General features: G+C 31.6%; 2 protein-coding genes across 2 annotated transcripts; one reads left to right on the top strand and one right to left on the bottom strand.

Moving 5' to 3' along the window:
- Nucleotides 1–920: 920 nt before the first annotated feature.
- Nucleotides 921–5,724, top strand: LOC100243729 (zingipain-2). Its single transcript, XM_002280901.5, has 5 exons — nucleotides 921–1,424; nucleotides 3,618–3,853; nucleotides 4,091–4,231; nucleotides 4,326–4,757; nucleotides 5,382–5,724. The coding sequence occupies exons 1-5, from the start codon at nucleotides 1,022–1,024 to the stop codon at nucleotides 5,478–5,480; spliced, it is 1,311 nt and encodes a 436-aa protein (XP_002280937.1). The 5' UTR covers nucleotides 921–1,021; the 3' UTR covers nucleotides 5,481–5,724.
- A 2,253-nt stretch (nucleotides 5,725–7,977) lies between these two features.
- Nucleotides 7,978–9,397, bottom strand: LOC100255748 (uncharacterized). Its single transcript, XM_002280522.5, has one exon. It carries the CDS (start codon nucleotides 9,055–9,057, stop codon nucleotides 8,203–8,205), a length of 855 nt encoding a protein of 284 aa, XP_002280558.1. The 5' UTR covers nucleotides 9,058–9,397; the 3' UTR covers nucleotides 7,978–8,202.
- Nucleotides 9,398–16,270: the final 6,873 nt, after the last annotated feature.

The following is a 16,270-nucleotide window of genomic DNA, read 5'->3' as shown; positions in this document are numbered from 1 at the left end:
AAAAAATTACATTAATTAATCTACAAATATCAATGGTATCGTAAAATTCCAAAATTACCTTTCATAAAAAAACAAAATATAATTAACCTCCCCGAATTAAACTTCCCTTTCACACGGTCACACTTTCCTCCACATTTTTCATCACGGAATGAATCTTTATTTTTTTTGCCCCTTCAATTAATAGTAAATTCTATTTAAAAATAAAAAATAAAAAAATAAAAATTCTTCATTTTCTCACTTTATTCTTTTTATTATTTTCATTTTCTCCCAACCTCTTGTTAAAATCTGTCATTAGATTTTCAACTATGGTATTAAATTGAAAATGTTTTCAGAAAATGATTGTAAAAAATATCCTTCTAAAAGTTACGAGCGTGAGAAATAATTTGTTAAATAATCATCAACACGTTGTAAGCGTAATGGACCGTATACAAGTATCCTTCCCCCACAATCATTACCGCTTGCCAAGCCATATCCGCTAGGAAGCTGCCTTCTTCTCGACCTTTCCGAATTTTTTAATTCCATGACGTGGCGGTGTATGTCTTGCATACCAAATCTGATCATTAGGATTGGATTTAGGATTAAAGTTAGGAAGTAAATTAGGATTAAAATTTTGTTTTTTAATCCGAGGAGTAAATAGTAAATACAACAATAAAAAAATGACGAGAAAGTAACCACTTTAATAGATGGCATTGCAGGGCACGTGAAGGGTTCATTGGGTTCGCTTGGTAGCCAAAGTCACGCTTTATGAACAAAATTATTGCTTTCCGGAACCGGAATGGTAAAGCTAGAGCTAGGATCCACTGCAGAGCGAGGGAACCCACCTACCAGGTTGACCATACGAAATGACGCCGTGTGTCCTGTTGTCTGACGTGGCAGATTGGCGTTGATTGGTGGAAGGTTTTGAGTTTGGAAACCACCACACGCTACTTTTTAGCCGGTCAAGCATTTCTCCTTTGGGGCAGTACTACAATCGAGACAGCCCAAGTTTGAGAAGCTGGTTGGGTCGCAGAATTGCTGCAACATGGGGAGTTGGTTATGGGCAGTTTCGATTCTCATTCTCGCGGTTCATTCTTCCGTTTCTGAAGCTTCATCCACAGCAGATCTCTTCGAAGCTTGGTGCGAGCAGTATGGCAAGACGTACTCTTCAGAAGAAGAGAAGGCGTCGAGGCTCAAGGTGTTTGAAGAAAATCATGCGTTTGTTACTCAGCACAATAGTATGGCTAATGCTTCCTACACACTAGCTCTCAACGCCTTCGCTGATCTCACGCATCACGAGTTCAAGGCCTCTCGCTTGGGCTTCTCCCCCGGGAGGGCCCAATCGATTCGGTCCGTTGGTACACCGGTTCAAGAGCTCCATGTTCCGCCCGCGGTGGATTGGAGGAAGAGTGGAGCGGTCACAGGTGTGAAAGATCAGGGGAATTGTGGTATGTAAGTGTAAGTTTTTTTTTTTTGCTCCAAAAAAGAAAAATTAATTTGTTGTTATTGAATTTGCAACATGTTGTTTTCTCCGCTTATCAGTCTCATTATCGTGGATGAATTTTCTCTTTAATGCATCGATTGTTTAATGCTTCATTTGATAGGGAAAGCGATGATGTGTTGTTGTGTTTTTTGGAGAATTGATTGTTTTAAATTTAATAAGTGTCATACAGTTTGCTAGACTTTTTAGACTCGGTTTAGTTTTCTGGTATTTTCAACTCCTAAAGCAACCAAAAGGGTGATTTGGGATCTGATTCTATTAGTGAATATAGGGGGACTTATGCATTTCAGCTTTGCTGGTTCTGGTAGTAGGAACATGAATAAGATAGAAACGTACAGGGCCTACACACTTTCAATTCCAAATGAGAAAGAAAATGAAGATTTAGGGTTAAGCGCTTAGTGCTTCCTTGGGGACTTTTGATAATGGACTCAATGAATGAGCCAGATTGAAGATATGAAAAGGCTTTGATAGTTTGTGAGGGAAAGGCTGAGGATAAGCTCGAACAAGTTGGAATAACCTGTGTCTTTATTTTGGAGGTATGCAATGGTTGTAATTGCAGAAAGGTTGGATCTATTCTTTGGACGGGCTTAACCTTTTTTTTTATCTTATGGTATTAAGATGAATTCTGAATACCAAATTGCAGTGATATGAGAAACCACTTGAAGAATTGTATGCTTGAATTAAATTTGTGCTGATTAATATATGACACGAGGTTTGTGAACGAACAAATGTATCCATTTAATTTCCTTTGCTCATTAATATATGAGGGGAGGTTTGTGAATGGACAATCATATCCAGTTAATTTCCTGCAAAGGATTTTTTTTTCCTCTCCTCTTGCATGCCCTCAAGTTCTTGTCATTTTAACTTTTATTCAAATTTAAAGCTCTGAATTTGGTTTTTGAGCCTTTTGGTTTTTTGTCCCCTTTTTGTTGCTATGGGAATATTGACATCTAGTGTTTGCTCATATATCTTCTATAGTTGGATCTTGCTTTGCTTTACCATCAATCCCACTTGGGTAGGGTATAGGCTTTTCGCCTGTCCTGTAAGACAGTGGAAACCCAACCCCAAGCCCTCAAAACTTTTCAAGCTGGTTTTCCTTGGTCTAGGCCACTCATCATAGTGCTTCAGTTCTCAGATGTATGTGCACTTGCACCTTTCTACATCCTAACCCCTTTAGCTTAACCTCCACCTGACCTAGTCGGTTCTAAGCAGTCTTCTTTAATTTAGTCCAGACGACAATAACATTTTCGCCATATTACCAGATAATGTTTAAAACATTAATTTGATTCTTTTTTTTGGAAAAAAATTGTTACTTGTTAGTAGGGCAGTGTTAGTTGTTAGTAGGGCAAGTACAACATTGTAATGGACAATAATTTAATGTCGTAATGCCGTCTGCAATCGTTCACAAAATTGTTTTCTGTTGAGAGAGATTTTTCCTTCCTTGTATGGAAGATAAAAGCATGCTTTCATTTGCACTGCTTTTCAAATTCTTTTTCTCTATTGTCTTCCTAATTGGTTGCCTGTCAGACATCTTTATTGCGTATCTTTTGTTAACATAAGCATGCTTGATGGAGGTTTTGTTCAGCTGATGAACTTTGGAGGCCAAAATTTGCATAAAATCTATTACACAGACATTTTCTTTGAGGGCATAGAATCAACTATAAGAACAATGTTCATGGAACTCGCATGCTTCAGCTGTGGAAAATTCTTTTCACTGCTTTTATCTCTGATCTAATATCGGAATTGTCATCATTGTTTGATGCTGTATAGAATTCTTGTTCAAGTATCTGTTTCACTTGAGGTTTTGAATTATCAATTTTGTTTGCATGGCTGGTGTCCAACATATGGAAGATGGTAATATGAAAAGGTTGAGTCGCTGCTTTTAAATCATGGGAAGGCCATAGCATGTCTTCCCTTAGCTTTAATATTTTTAACCCAAAAAAAGAAAAGAGAATTGAAATCCATATTCACTAAGAATCATTTGTCAACACCACGCAACGGCCATTCCTAACTGCATTATTGAGCTTCACTTGAAACTTGTAGTATTATTGCAACAATATGGGAATATCATATTTGTTACAACAACTATTTCTTCAGCAGCTACTATTTTGATGACTCAGAAATAAATATTGTCATGCAGGTGGTTGTTGGTCATTCTCAACCACGGGAGCTATTGAAGGCATTAATAAGATTGTAACTGGATCTCTTGTTAGCCTATCTGAACAAGAGTTAGTGGATTGTGACAGATCTTACAATAGTGGCTGTGAGGGTGGACTCATGGACTATGCATATCAGTTTGTTATAAAAAACCAGGGGATTGACAGCGAGGCAGATTACCCATATGTAGGTATGGACAAGCCCTGCAATAAAGAAAAGGTAACAGTTTCTCCCCTCTCTGCATGCATGTCCTCGCAGATGTATATATGTTTGCACATTATATTTTCTTCTCTTCTCTATCTGTCTATTCCTCCTATATTTACATTTTATATTTTCATCTACCCTTTTTACTTGTTTCTATATTTTTTATTAGGGATTTCTTTCTTATTGGTGTTGGTTTTTGGTTAAATTTGCATTTTGTATTTTCCTCAAGTTTGTGATAGATTTACAATGCAGTTGAAGAAGCATATTGTAACCATTGATGGTTACACAGACATACCCCCAAATGATGAGAAACAGCTACTACAAGTAGTGGCTAAACAACCTGTAAGTGTAGGCATATGTGGCAGTGAGAAAACATTTCAACTCTATTCAAAGGTTTGTTCCAATAGTCTTATCTTCAATGACATTATAGTTCCGTGAAGGACTAAAGAATTATGGTCTTGATAGTTTTGGTGTGCTCGAGTAACAGGGGGTCTACACTGGGCCATGTTCAAGTACTCTGGATCATGCTGTATTGATTGTGGGTTATGGTACGGAAGATGGTGTTGATTTTTGGATTGTAAAGAATTCATGGGGAGAACATTGGGGAATGCGTGGTTATATTCACATGCTACGTAACAATGGTACAGCAGAAGGCATCTGTGGTATCAACATGTTAGCTTCATATCCAGCCAAGACTAGCCCAAATCCACCTCCACCTCCCACCCCAGGTCCCACTAAATGTGATTTTTTTAGCTCTTGTTCAGAAGGTGAAACCTGCTGTTGTAGCTGGCGTTTTATTGGGGTATGCTTATCATGGAACTGTTGTACGGCGAAATCTGCTGTGTGTTGTGATAACAATAATTACTGCTGCCCTGCTAGTCATCCAATTTGCGATACAAAAAGGAATCGGTGCCTCAAGGTTTGTATCAAGTTCTCTTCTGTCCCTTCAGTTTTAAGTCCCATAGCTGTGGGCAAATAGAATATTGCTGATTTTATTCCTTGGTGGGCGGTAGGATGTCCATTTATTCCATTATATGCTGCATAGTACTTGAACTAAGTTGTTTTTACTTCTTTTTTTTCTGGTAGGGTAATGGTTCCATTTTAAACCAACGACTTGTGTTTAAATCATAGTCTACCAAAGACCTGGAAACTAGTTTCTTATTCTAAGCCCCAGAAGCTTTGTTTATTCACAAATATGGTGAATGCATAGAAAATAAATTCAGAATGTTGTAAAGTTCTGGGGTGAAACTTGAAAACAAATAAGAAATAGTGCCACCAAAGTTAAAAAATCACGAGGAGTATCAACTGCAAAAATCCCAATACATATTTGATATGCCACTCCATATCAGAGTATTCTTTACTGTTTGGATGGCCCCGGATTTGATTTATGTTTCTTGTAATATTTCCTGTGATTCATGTTTCAGATACGATATGAAACACAATTGATTTTTCCCTTGTCACTGGATTTACAGACTCAGAATATTTTGTTTGTATTTAGTGTTTCTGAGTTTTTAAAAAACAATTGGTTATAATGTGATTGCAGCCAGCAGGGAATGGCACCGGAGTGGAAGTGCTGAAGAGAAGAGGCTCTTCTGTGAAGTTTGGTGGCTGGAGTTCCATTAATGATGCGTGGAATCTATAAAAGAAGATACTGTCATTTGTGCTAGTGAGGTGATTTGTCTCACCACATTAACCCTATATTAGTTCTATGTTCTATCACAAAAGGAATATACTTATGGACGTGGAGAATTTTTTTTTTTTTTTTCTTTTTGGTTACACATAAAATAAGGACATTGATTGATGTATTATTGGTTTTCAATAATTGTAGCTTTGTAATGTTGCGCACCCTTTGAATAATTTAATAAAACAACTAACCGTCTTGATCATGGGTCTGAGTTGGAGTCGTATGAACCATAAATCACTTGATATCGAGAAAAGACTCGGGGACGAGCGTCCACTGTGTAGCTCAATGGTCATCTGTGAGGCCTTTTTCAAAGGGCTCCTTTCCACTAAGGGTCTAAGTACTGAGTTGAGCCTCTGCTCTTGACCAACTAAATTAGTTTCATGAATTTGGGCTATCATCAACTAAGCTGGCATACAAGCTTCCTCTTTTCGAAGCAGAGTTTCCTATTTTTCTCTTCAATTTTTTTTTTCTATTTAATTGGATTGGAGAAGCATTTGAATAGCGGACCCAAACGCTACTCTCTATTGGCCATGTAACATTCGAAATTGTAAAATGAATTTTTTAACAAGCATGCATGGAGGCGCTCAAAATAGCCTTCCAGGACCTTATATCGTAGTAATTGAATACAAGCGCATATGGAGGGACGGTTGTTTGCTTTCAGAAAAACAGGGAAAATGGTGTTTTCATCTGGTACCATGAATCAAATCATGATGACTGCAGGCTGTTTTGAGTGACCTACAGGCTAAAAGGTGTCCAAGTAAACTGGACAGATTGGACGGGCAGATATCATCTTTCACCTAACACGTTGCTGTATTGTGCATTCTCGGCCACAAAAATATTGGGATATCTGGGAACATTTTCAAAAGCAAGTTCTGAAAAATAGATTCTAATTATTTTAAGAATAAATTTTTATTTAAAAACTCAAATATAAAAAATAATTTTTAAAATCTATTTTTCATCAAAACATCATACACTTATATATAATACAAATATTTTTCATATTCTTAATTATTATTATTCAAAACACTAAACAAAATATATTCCAAATCACCTAAAATTTATTCTTAAAAATAACCGATTTTCAAAAAAAAAAATCTTAAAAAATTATTTTCTTTTTTCTGAGTTAAAAATTATTTTTCTATTTTAAAAAATAAACAATTATTTCTAAACTTTTTTCTAACGGGATCATAGTTATTTCTAAACAATTATTTTCTTCTTTTTTTTCCTATCTTATAAGATAGAAAGGCGCATAATGACATTGCGACTTAAGGTTAACTTCTTTAAAAAAAACAAAAAAAAAAACACCTGTCGCCTATCATGCTTAATTTTATTATTATTATATCTGGACCCCGAAACTTCAAAATGAAGAAGTCGAATTGTGTATACAAGGGATATACCAGGCATATTGAAATTGGATGGGATCGCCTAAGATAATTGTCATAAAATAGGAGGACAAGCTAAATACAGGCTCAGTTTTCTTTAACCGATAGCAAGCTATCCAAGTATTCAGACCTTATTGCTTCAATCAGGCTTAGTAAAGAACCTTTCTAATAACCCTTCAATCCTAACTCGGCAGAAAAGCACACCATTCTGTTGTTCCCAACTTGGACATGAAGCTACTCCTAGGGCTTTAACTTATGTTCCAACAAAACAGCAAACCAGTGCAAATGAAAACCAACTTAAAGTGCAAAAAGAAAGGCAGGCAAAGGAGGGCATGATTCTAGGATTCTATATCACCGGGTAGGCATCTGTGCTGCAACATGCTTAAATTAAGGTGCAAGCAATGACAATCTACATAGACAATTGGCAGAAATTCCTCTTAACACAGCCATCTGATTGACATCCACTGGATCACAAAGGGCAGTTGCCTCTTTGTGAGTACATCTTAAAAAAGGGGAAACTGAAATTTAAACATCAATAAAGACATCTTTCAGAAACACCCCACTGTTTGAACACCAATAAATTAAAAAGGGGCATGAGTGCTGTGGTGACCCAACAAGTTATGTATTTTATATACACCATACTATTGTCCCATCCATGGGAAAGGGGAAAAAAAGGGAGAGGTTGCTGCACAAGCGAGTGTGGAGCTGAGTATCATGCTATGATCACAGAATTACTGATCAGTGATCTCATTATGGGTTTTTCTTTTTCTTTGCTCACACTATGCGTCACTATAAGACACTCCTTGATTGATTTTTCAAATTCACTACTACATGTTTGCTTTGATAAGCTGGAGAAAGTTTTAGCTAATAGATTTCTTGTCATGTAAAGTCCTCTATATATGCCTTTATTTTATTGTAATTTAGCAATACAAAATTGGATTGAAAATTCCTAATGAACCCAATTCCAAGAAAAGCTAATTGATATACCCCTTAGATTTGCTCTGATATCCCAGGGCTGGGGAGATAGAAAGACTAAAAACTGTTGTTTCTCAAAGAAACCAAAGAAAGAACCGTTAACTAAGCAAGAAATATAAACATATATGAACAGTAATATCTCAGGGTATATGACTAAGAAACTAGAGTATGCATATAGGATTAGACATCAAAATTTACAGGTTCATAATCCTTGGGTTGCAATAAGCAAAGAGTATGCAATGGTACCTATATTTTAACATTGCCTTCCCTCTGTGTCCTCAATCAACAAAGAACCCTCTTCCACCTTTGCCCAATTCACCCCTTCACGAAGATGCAAACACGTCTTTCACCGCCGATGCTGCCGTCAAGTAATTCAGGGTATTCCTCAAGGTTTCCTTCTCCCTTTTCAACCTCGCAGATGTATCCTCCAATTCCAGTAATGCCTGCTGCTCCCTCGGCGCGCCTTCGAACGTGCTACCAACAAAGAACGAGAACGGCGTCGGGAACAAGTTCCGGCGCAAATCTTGGGTCTCCTTTTCCGGCTTCCCATTCAATCGATTCGATAATCGAATTACGTCTTTCATATAGGTTTCGACCTCATTTGCCAACGCCTCCAAGTCCTCATCGCCGTCGCCGGAGGGCCGATCCTCCAACCACGTCACCTCTGCCACCAAATAGGGTTTGGTCCGAACCAAGTTCGTGACGCGGAACCGCTCCTGCCCTTTGCAAATGAGGAAGAACCGGTCATCGACGAGGCGCTCGTGCTTCACAACCTCGCCGACGCACCCTACATCGGCGGTGCCGGTAGTGGCGTCGGAGTAGATGACGCCGAATCGGAGATCCGTCTGTAAGAGAGTGTGCATCATCATCCGATATCGGAACTCAAAGATCTGCAATGGGAGGATGGCCCCGGGAAATAGAACCAACGGAAGAGGAAAGAGAGGGAGTTCGACGACGTCATCGGACTTGGGGGAGCCGGTGTGGTGCTTCTCGGAGAAGGAGGATGCGGAGCAGCGGAGGGAATTCTCTTTCCGGCGACGGTGGTGACGGTGACGTGCAAGAGAAGGGACTGGAATGACAGAAGATGATGGGGAAAAAAATCTACAGTTAGGGTTTAAGAAGAGTTTGCGAGAGAGAGAAGAAGAAGGAGGAGAAGGAATGAGCTGAGGAAGAGCCATTGGAATCTTTGGGAGGTTAGGAGGGGGAACAGTCTAGAGAGGGAAAAGGGAATTAGATAGAGAAAGTGCCATTGTGGAGAGCAGAAGCGCAGGGCATTGATGGATTTGATACAGTGCCAGATGTGTTAATATTGAGAGTTGGAGAGTATCTGGTGGCTTAGAGGGTTCGAATAAGAGACCCAAAAATCAGAATGGCCTCTCTCTGTCTGTGTGGATAATACAGCAGGAATTTTATTTCTGTGATGGACCGATGCTGCTGGATGTGGCTTCCGACTTCCCACGTGTTTCTCTCTTATCTCCTGCTCAACTCTCACGTGCTTCATTTCTCTATTGCCCTACTTTGACTGTTAAAACTTAAAACAGAATATTAATAAATATATCTCCTAAAACAATCAATAATTTATTTTTGTTAAATAATTAATTGCCCAATATAAATAGTCATTTTTTTATTAGATAAACTAAAATTAATTTTAAAAAAACTATGAATATAAATGAATAAATATTATAAAAAAGCAACTTGACTTTTATAAATTAATTTTATTTTCATCCATTTAAAAATATTTTAAAATTCATACATTTTTTCAAAAGTAAGAACTAATTTGAGATCAATAAAATAAAAAAAAATAAAAAATAAAAATATAATTAAAATTTAAAACTTTAAAACTAAAAAGATAAAAATAAAATATTATTTTTCACTTTGTTGAATCACACTAATGATAGAAAATATAGATTTGAGAAAGATTTGAAAATATAATAAGAGTGATATTTTATTTTGTATTTAATTTTTAATTTTTTTGGTTTTAATTGTATTTTAATTTTTAAGTATTTTAGTTTTAACTGTATTTTAAATTTTCTTATTTTATTATTGATGTCAACTAACAAAATTTTTATTCAATTTAATTTTTTTAATGAAGATGAGTGGATTTATATAATATAAGATATAAAATCATTATTAATTAGAAAAATATAAATATTTTATTTATCATTTGAGGATGTTGGAGTTTTTTTTTACATATCTTATATTATATAATAAAAAATAATAATATATTCATTTGTAAGGTGCTTTTATCAATGATAAATTAATTTTATTTAATATTATCAAATAAAATGATATTTTAGTAAATAATTATTTGAGTTTTGAAAAAGTGCATATACTTTTAAATGTTTTTAAATTAATAAAGATAAAATTGATTTATAAAAGTTAAGGTTACTTTTTCAAATAAAAATGGATATAACATAATTTGATATCTAACTAAGGAAAATTTAAGTCATAAAATATTTAATTCTAATTTTATGATTATTTACCTTCTAACGTTCAACTCAACTGCATATAATTCACGCGGCATAATTTAAATGGAAAGATTTTCTTATGTTTTCCATATTAATAAATTTCTAATTCAATACCTTTGTAACAAATATTTTAAAACACTTTCATTTTGTAAATATCATTTAATACATATAAGTTTTCATTAGATAAATAAAAATTATTCAAAAAAATCAACTATAAAGATATATGAAATAAATTTGAAAATAACCTCTAACAACAATAATAAATCATGAAAAAATTGTTAAGTCGTGGATATCTCTAATTGGCGGGATAAAATAGGATATGTATATATTAAGATATCATATCCTATTGGATAATCCTAAAATATGATATCCTTGTATATGCATATGCTAGGAACAAAATATTATATTATATCATTTATGAGATATGCTATATTATATTATATTTATATTTAATTTACAAATAAATAAAAAATAATATAAAATATATATTATTTTTAATATTTAAAATGAAAATTATAACACATTCAAATATTTTCTATTTTAAAAAATAAAATTTCATTTATGTTTAACAATATTCATGCATAAAATATTTAAAGTTACAATTTTTTTATTATGTTATTTAATGTATAAAAATAATTTATATATCATATATTAATATTATTTTATAAATATTTTTTTTAAGTTTTTCTTTTTTATACCATAAATTTAATTTATAATAAAAAATATTATTTTGTAAAATGAGCATATTAAAAAGTAAAAAATTGATAAAAATTAAATTTTTGATAAATGGAATATCTCATATCTTATCATTGGATTAACATCTTTCATGTGAAAAGACATAAGTTGATTTAGGTGCAACGATTTATAGTGAAAATAGATTTAATGTGGTTTGACAAATTGCCTATATCAACGGGACAAGAAAGAAGACTTTCACTATGTATCAAATTGAGGTTACATAAAAAGGGTATTTATACTAATCTTTAGGTAGTGAAATTCCAAAAATATCCTTAAATCGTAATACAAAGGCGTTGCCCTTCGCACTCTGCCTACTTCGCTCTGACATTTGGCCTTTATATATATATATATATGTGTGTGTGTGTGTTTCATTAAATATGAGTCACATACTACAACAAGATAAAAAAAAAAAAAAAAAAAGTGAATAATATATATTATCATTTTATTATATTTATATCTCATGTTTGGTTAAATATAAGATAAGATAAGTGATTGATAATTTATCTTATTTCATCATCAATTAAACATGAGATATAATATAATATTTCATCTTTTGATCTTATCATATGCTATATTCGACCAATCAAATATTGTTTGAAATGATTTTTTTCATAAAATAACCCTTTGTGGACATTATTACCCTATTTTTCCCAAAAAAAAAATGACATTTATCTCCCTTTCCCTTTTCATTTCCCTCTTATTTTTCAATTTCTAATTTTGATAACAAGTTCTTTCCATACTTCCTCCTTTCTTGGATAAAATTTTCAATTAAGATAAAATCCATAACAAAGATCAAGGAATAAAAATCAACATCGAGTCTCTTCTTCAAGATCCTTCATCTTTTTCTTTATTTTTTGTTAGAGTTTCTCTATTTCTTATGCAATTTTTTATTTTTATTTATTTTTATTTTTTTATTATTTAATTTAAAACAACAAACAAGAATGGCCTCCTTTGTATTACATTAGTATAATTTTGAAGTAAATAAAAATAAATAAAAGAAAATAAATAAAAATCTTGAAGTAAGTATTTAATACTTCCTTTGTATTACATTAGTATAATTGTTTTTGTTCAATAACTCATTTATATATATATAAGAAAAGGCTTAAAATGGAATATTAATAAATATACCTTCTTTTTTCAAAAAAACTTCCCATTAATTCAAAAGAAAAAAAAAAACTATGAATGTGGGTGAAGAAAAATTAAGTTATTTTTCAAATGGCTCTTTCATGAAAAATTGGTTCAAAAAATAAAAAGGATATAACATAATTTTAGATCTAAATATAGTTAAAATAACATATATAACTTGATTTTAGTAAGTAATTAAATAATTTTTAATTATTAAATATTTATTTTTGAATATTTATTTTATTTTATTTTATTTTTATCCTTTAAATATTCAAATAGCTAGGACTCATGTAAGGTAATTCATGTCATTATTTGCTAAAAGATAAAAAATAGAAAAAAATATTTTAAATTGATATTATTTATTTCAAAGTTTCCTTAAATTACTAGTTATAATGAGATAACAAATTGCCTTTTCATCTTTTTTTTTTTAAATTATTTCCAAAGCAACATTCTTTTAGTAATTCCCAAATATAAGCTTTTTAATTATTATGTTTCAAAGGATTCATCCACTTTCACTAATAAAAACATATTTTGTTATAAAATTATAGTATCATTCATGCCTTGGAAACTTCAAATCAATTTATGAATGTTAAAATTATTTCATGTTGAGGTTGAAGATTGTTGTTAGGATTAAAACACTCTAATCCTATTTTCCGAAAGCGATAATAAATCAATACAAAAAATAAAGCATAACAAATTTACAAAATTTATAGTGGTTCACTCTCAATAATAGTGTCACATCCACTTGTAGCCGAGTTTTCACTATGATGATGCCCAAAAAAAATAAAACTCTCTCATAAAGTGGGATACCATAAACATAATATAAATAAGGTACCTAAATCACATGTGTAAAATTCTAAAATACCCTAACTTAGAAATTGATGAAAAAAAAGTAAAAATAAAATGAAAATTATTTGCAAGACATTAATTCCACTTTTGTTTTTATAATAAGAATGGTAAATTTTTTATAATAAAAATAGTAAAATTAATTTTTAAAATTCCTTTTCGTGACTTGTTTTTATTTTCTACTTTCAAAATTTGATAATAAATTTTTTTTTAAAAAAAATAAAGGGATTAAATATTTTTCTTATTCCCAAGATTTTTTTCAATTTAAATATATACCTAAGATGGATGAATTGGGTGATAAACATTTTTCACAAATAATCAATTTTAAAGAAGTTAAGAAAAGAACAATGAATAATCAAAGAATAATAATAAGAGATTGAAAGAAGAAGATTGTAAACTCTTTTATACTGTTTTGACAAACCGCCCACATTCACTCTTTTCAAACTCTTAATTGAGCAAGGTTTCTACAATCTTCAAGACTTGAACGCCAAGCCTTCAATGCATGTACTTGGATTCTAAAGTTTCAATGGACTTTTACAAACTCTTTAGGTAATCTATTTTATTTGAGCAACTTCTCTCACAAGAGTAAAGGAAGGTGAATTTATGAACTCCAATTGTAGTGGCAAGTTAGACTCCCAATACAAGAAAAATTAAGGACTCGAAGGTGCATGAGAGAAAATTGACATGTCTTGGATTGAATGCACTTGGAAGAGTTTTAAATGAAAAGAAAAATGGTTTTTCAATTAAATGCAGTTCTTATCTTTATAAATGTTCTAAAACACTTTAATTCATAGTTTATTATCTCGAGGATGCCAAAACCTTCAAAAAGGGCTTAATTGGTTGAGTAATATGTTTTACTGATCAAGCAATCAATTTTATCAGTTCATGAGTTGTTGTGCATTTAATGCACTAATAGATGATTGTTGGGGGTTAGACCCTAATTGTTTGAGCAATTGATCCTTGATTGGTTGAGGCAAACTATTAGATGAGAGAGTGTGTGCAAAGTGCACCTTGATCAGCTGAGTTTGATTGACTCAATCGATTCTTTCCTACCTCAAGCATTTGTATTATAAAAAAGCTCGATTTGAGGCTTGAAACCTCTAACAACTTATGTTCAACTTCTTAAAACTTTTAAAATAAGTTTACAAAGAATTAGGCTTAGATTTTTAATTGAAAACAATAAAGAATTTATTTTTTAATGAAATTTGATATTTTAAAGTTCAAAGACAGATATTTTTAAAATGTTAAGTGTATGAAAAATTTTAGACTCAAGTGCACTAACAAGTAATAATCTTACAAGTCTTGGGTCACTTTAAGTCATCAAAGCAACCAAATTCCTTCAAGTATTGATCTTTTTCATGATTGCTTAAGTTTTCTTTAAATTTTTGAAAGTGAACTTAATTAAAAAGATTAATTTGATTTAAACCTTTAGTAATCTTAACTTTGTTTAATGATCATCAAAACTTGATGAGGAGAATTATTAGGTAAATAGAAATCCACACATAACTTGTTACATTTATTCTTCTTTACCAAACTAATAATATAGGTATCTTACATATGACAAATCAATAAAAGAATTTAAAAATTATATAAAATATATAAAAATTTATTATTGTCATTACATAATTATTAAACAAGCTTTTGCTTTTTGTTTCTAAAATGAATGTTATATCTTTTTTTATTTTAAGTATGACTGAAAATAAAGCTTCCGAGTTACCTTCTAAAATGCCTAAGAATCTTTATTAGTTATTTTGTTAACTAATTTTCTCGCCTCAAGTCGTTAATAGAACTATGAATACGAGAGTCACTCTTCCATAAAATCATTTTTTTTGTTTCTTGCTTGGATATGAAATATGAGACAACTTCACAAAAAAAAAGAAAAAGAATGAGAAGTTTTTTAGAATTTGAGAATGAAAGAAGGGGTGAGAGAAATTATCTAGGGCTTGTGAAGGAGAGGCAAGAACACCTAAAAGAGAATGAAGCAAAATAAGTGTTGGATGGAAATAAAACAAAAGGGGCATTTTTGTCCTACTCTAAGTCATTTTTTATGTTTTTTGAGGGATGTATTACTTTTGCAAATACTCGTGTTATTTTAACCCATTTAACCAAGTAATCCTTTGAAATGTATTTTCTCTTTGCCCACTTCAAGGGGGATCTTGTCCGTTTCCATTTTTTTTTATTATTGTCCACTTCAAGTTCATCCAAGGTAGTGGATGGACTTTCCACCTGTTTTTTGGAACTTTGTTTTTTTGTTTTTTTAAAAAAGGGAATGTGTTTTTTTAACCATAGCCAGGGAACATTTTTTTTTTTGTTTTATTTATTTTATTTTTCAAAAATTGGGTTTTTTTGAACCACATCAAGAAAACATATTTATTTTGTTTGTTTATCTTTTCATAAACTTATATTTTTTGGCATCAAAGCCAAAAAATGATTTATTTATTTATTTGTTTTCTTGAAACTACATCCATAAAAAGTTTACTATTATTATTATTATTTTCAGAAATTCCACTATGATAAATAGAGAAAACAAACAAAAATAAAAGTTAGAAAACAACTTAGGACTTTGATACCAATGACAAAAAATAAGGCTTTTGAATTATTTTTTAACGTACTTGAGAGTTTCCATTAGTTGTTTTATTGATTATTTTTCTCACCTTAAGTCATAGATGAAACTATATGAAAATCACTCTATTCCCAAAAAAGATCAGTACTTATGTTTTTTAGAAATATGAATTATGTTTCTTTCGGAGAAAAAAATGACTTGTTTTTTAGAAATAAGAATTATGTTTCTTTCAGAAAAAAAGGGAGAATCTTACTAAAAAAAAAGAGAATTATTTATTATTTATTTATTTTAATAATGATAGTTTTTGGGCAATTTTAAAACTGGCAAAAATGATTCCCCTCATTTTCTATTTTGTTGGGTCGGATGTTGAATCAATTCACTTAGGCACACAAACCCAACTCTAACAAAGTATATCCCCTACTATTCATTTGATTAAAAAACAAACTTAATTCAACAAGATGTACATCCATCCATCACAATAAAAATCATTTATTATAATCAAATAATAATATTTTTTATATTTAAATTTATATATTCTCATTTAATATTTGATTCTAATTTTACCATTTTACTTAAGATGATAAAAAATAGCATTTAATCACTATGATGTAGTATCTAAATGGTCAAATATAATATTTTGATAAAAAAAAAAAT

Source organism: Vitis vinifera, chromosome 18, assembly GCF_030704535.1.
Source record: "Vitis vinifera cultivar Pinot Noir 40024 chromosome 18, ASM3070453v1".
Lineage (NCBI taxonomy): Eukaryota > Viridiplantae > Streptophyta > Magnoliopsida > Vitales > Vitaceae > Vitis > Vitis vinifera.
This window is presented reverse-complemented; position numbering and strand designations above follow the sequence as displayed.

Excerpts from the sequence above, each read along its gene's own strand:
- LOC100255748 (XM_002280522.5), bottom strand. The coding sequence starts at position 9,057 with ATGGCTCTTCCTCAGCTCATTCCTTCTCCTCCTTCTTCTTCTCTCTCT.
- LOC100243729 (XM_002280901.5), top strand. The coding sequence starts at position 1,022 with ATGGGGAGTTGGTTATGGGCAGTTTCGATTCTCATTCTCGCGGTTCAT. Across the intron at positions 4,232-4,325 it reads CATTTCAACTCTATTCAAAG|GGGGTCTACACTGGGCCATG; the intron begins GTTTGTTCCAAT and ends CTCGAGTAACAG. Across the intron at positions 4,758-5,381 it reads AAAGGAATCGGTGCCTCAAG|CCAGCAGGGAATGGCACCGG; the intron begins GTTTGTATCAAG and ends ATGTGATTGCAG.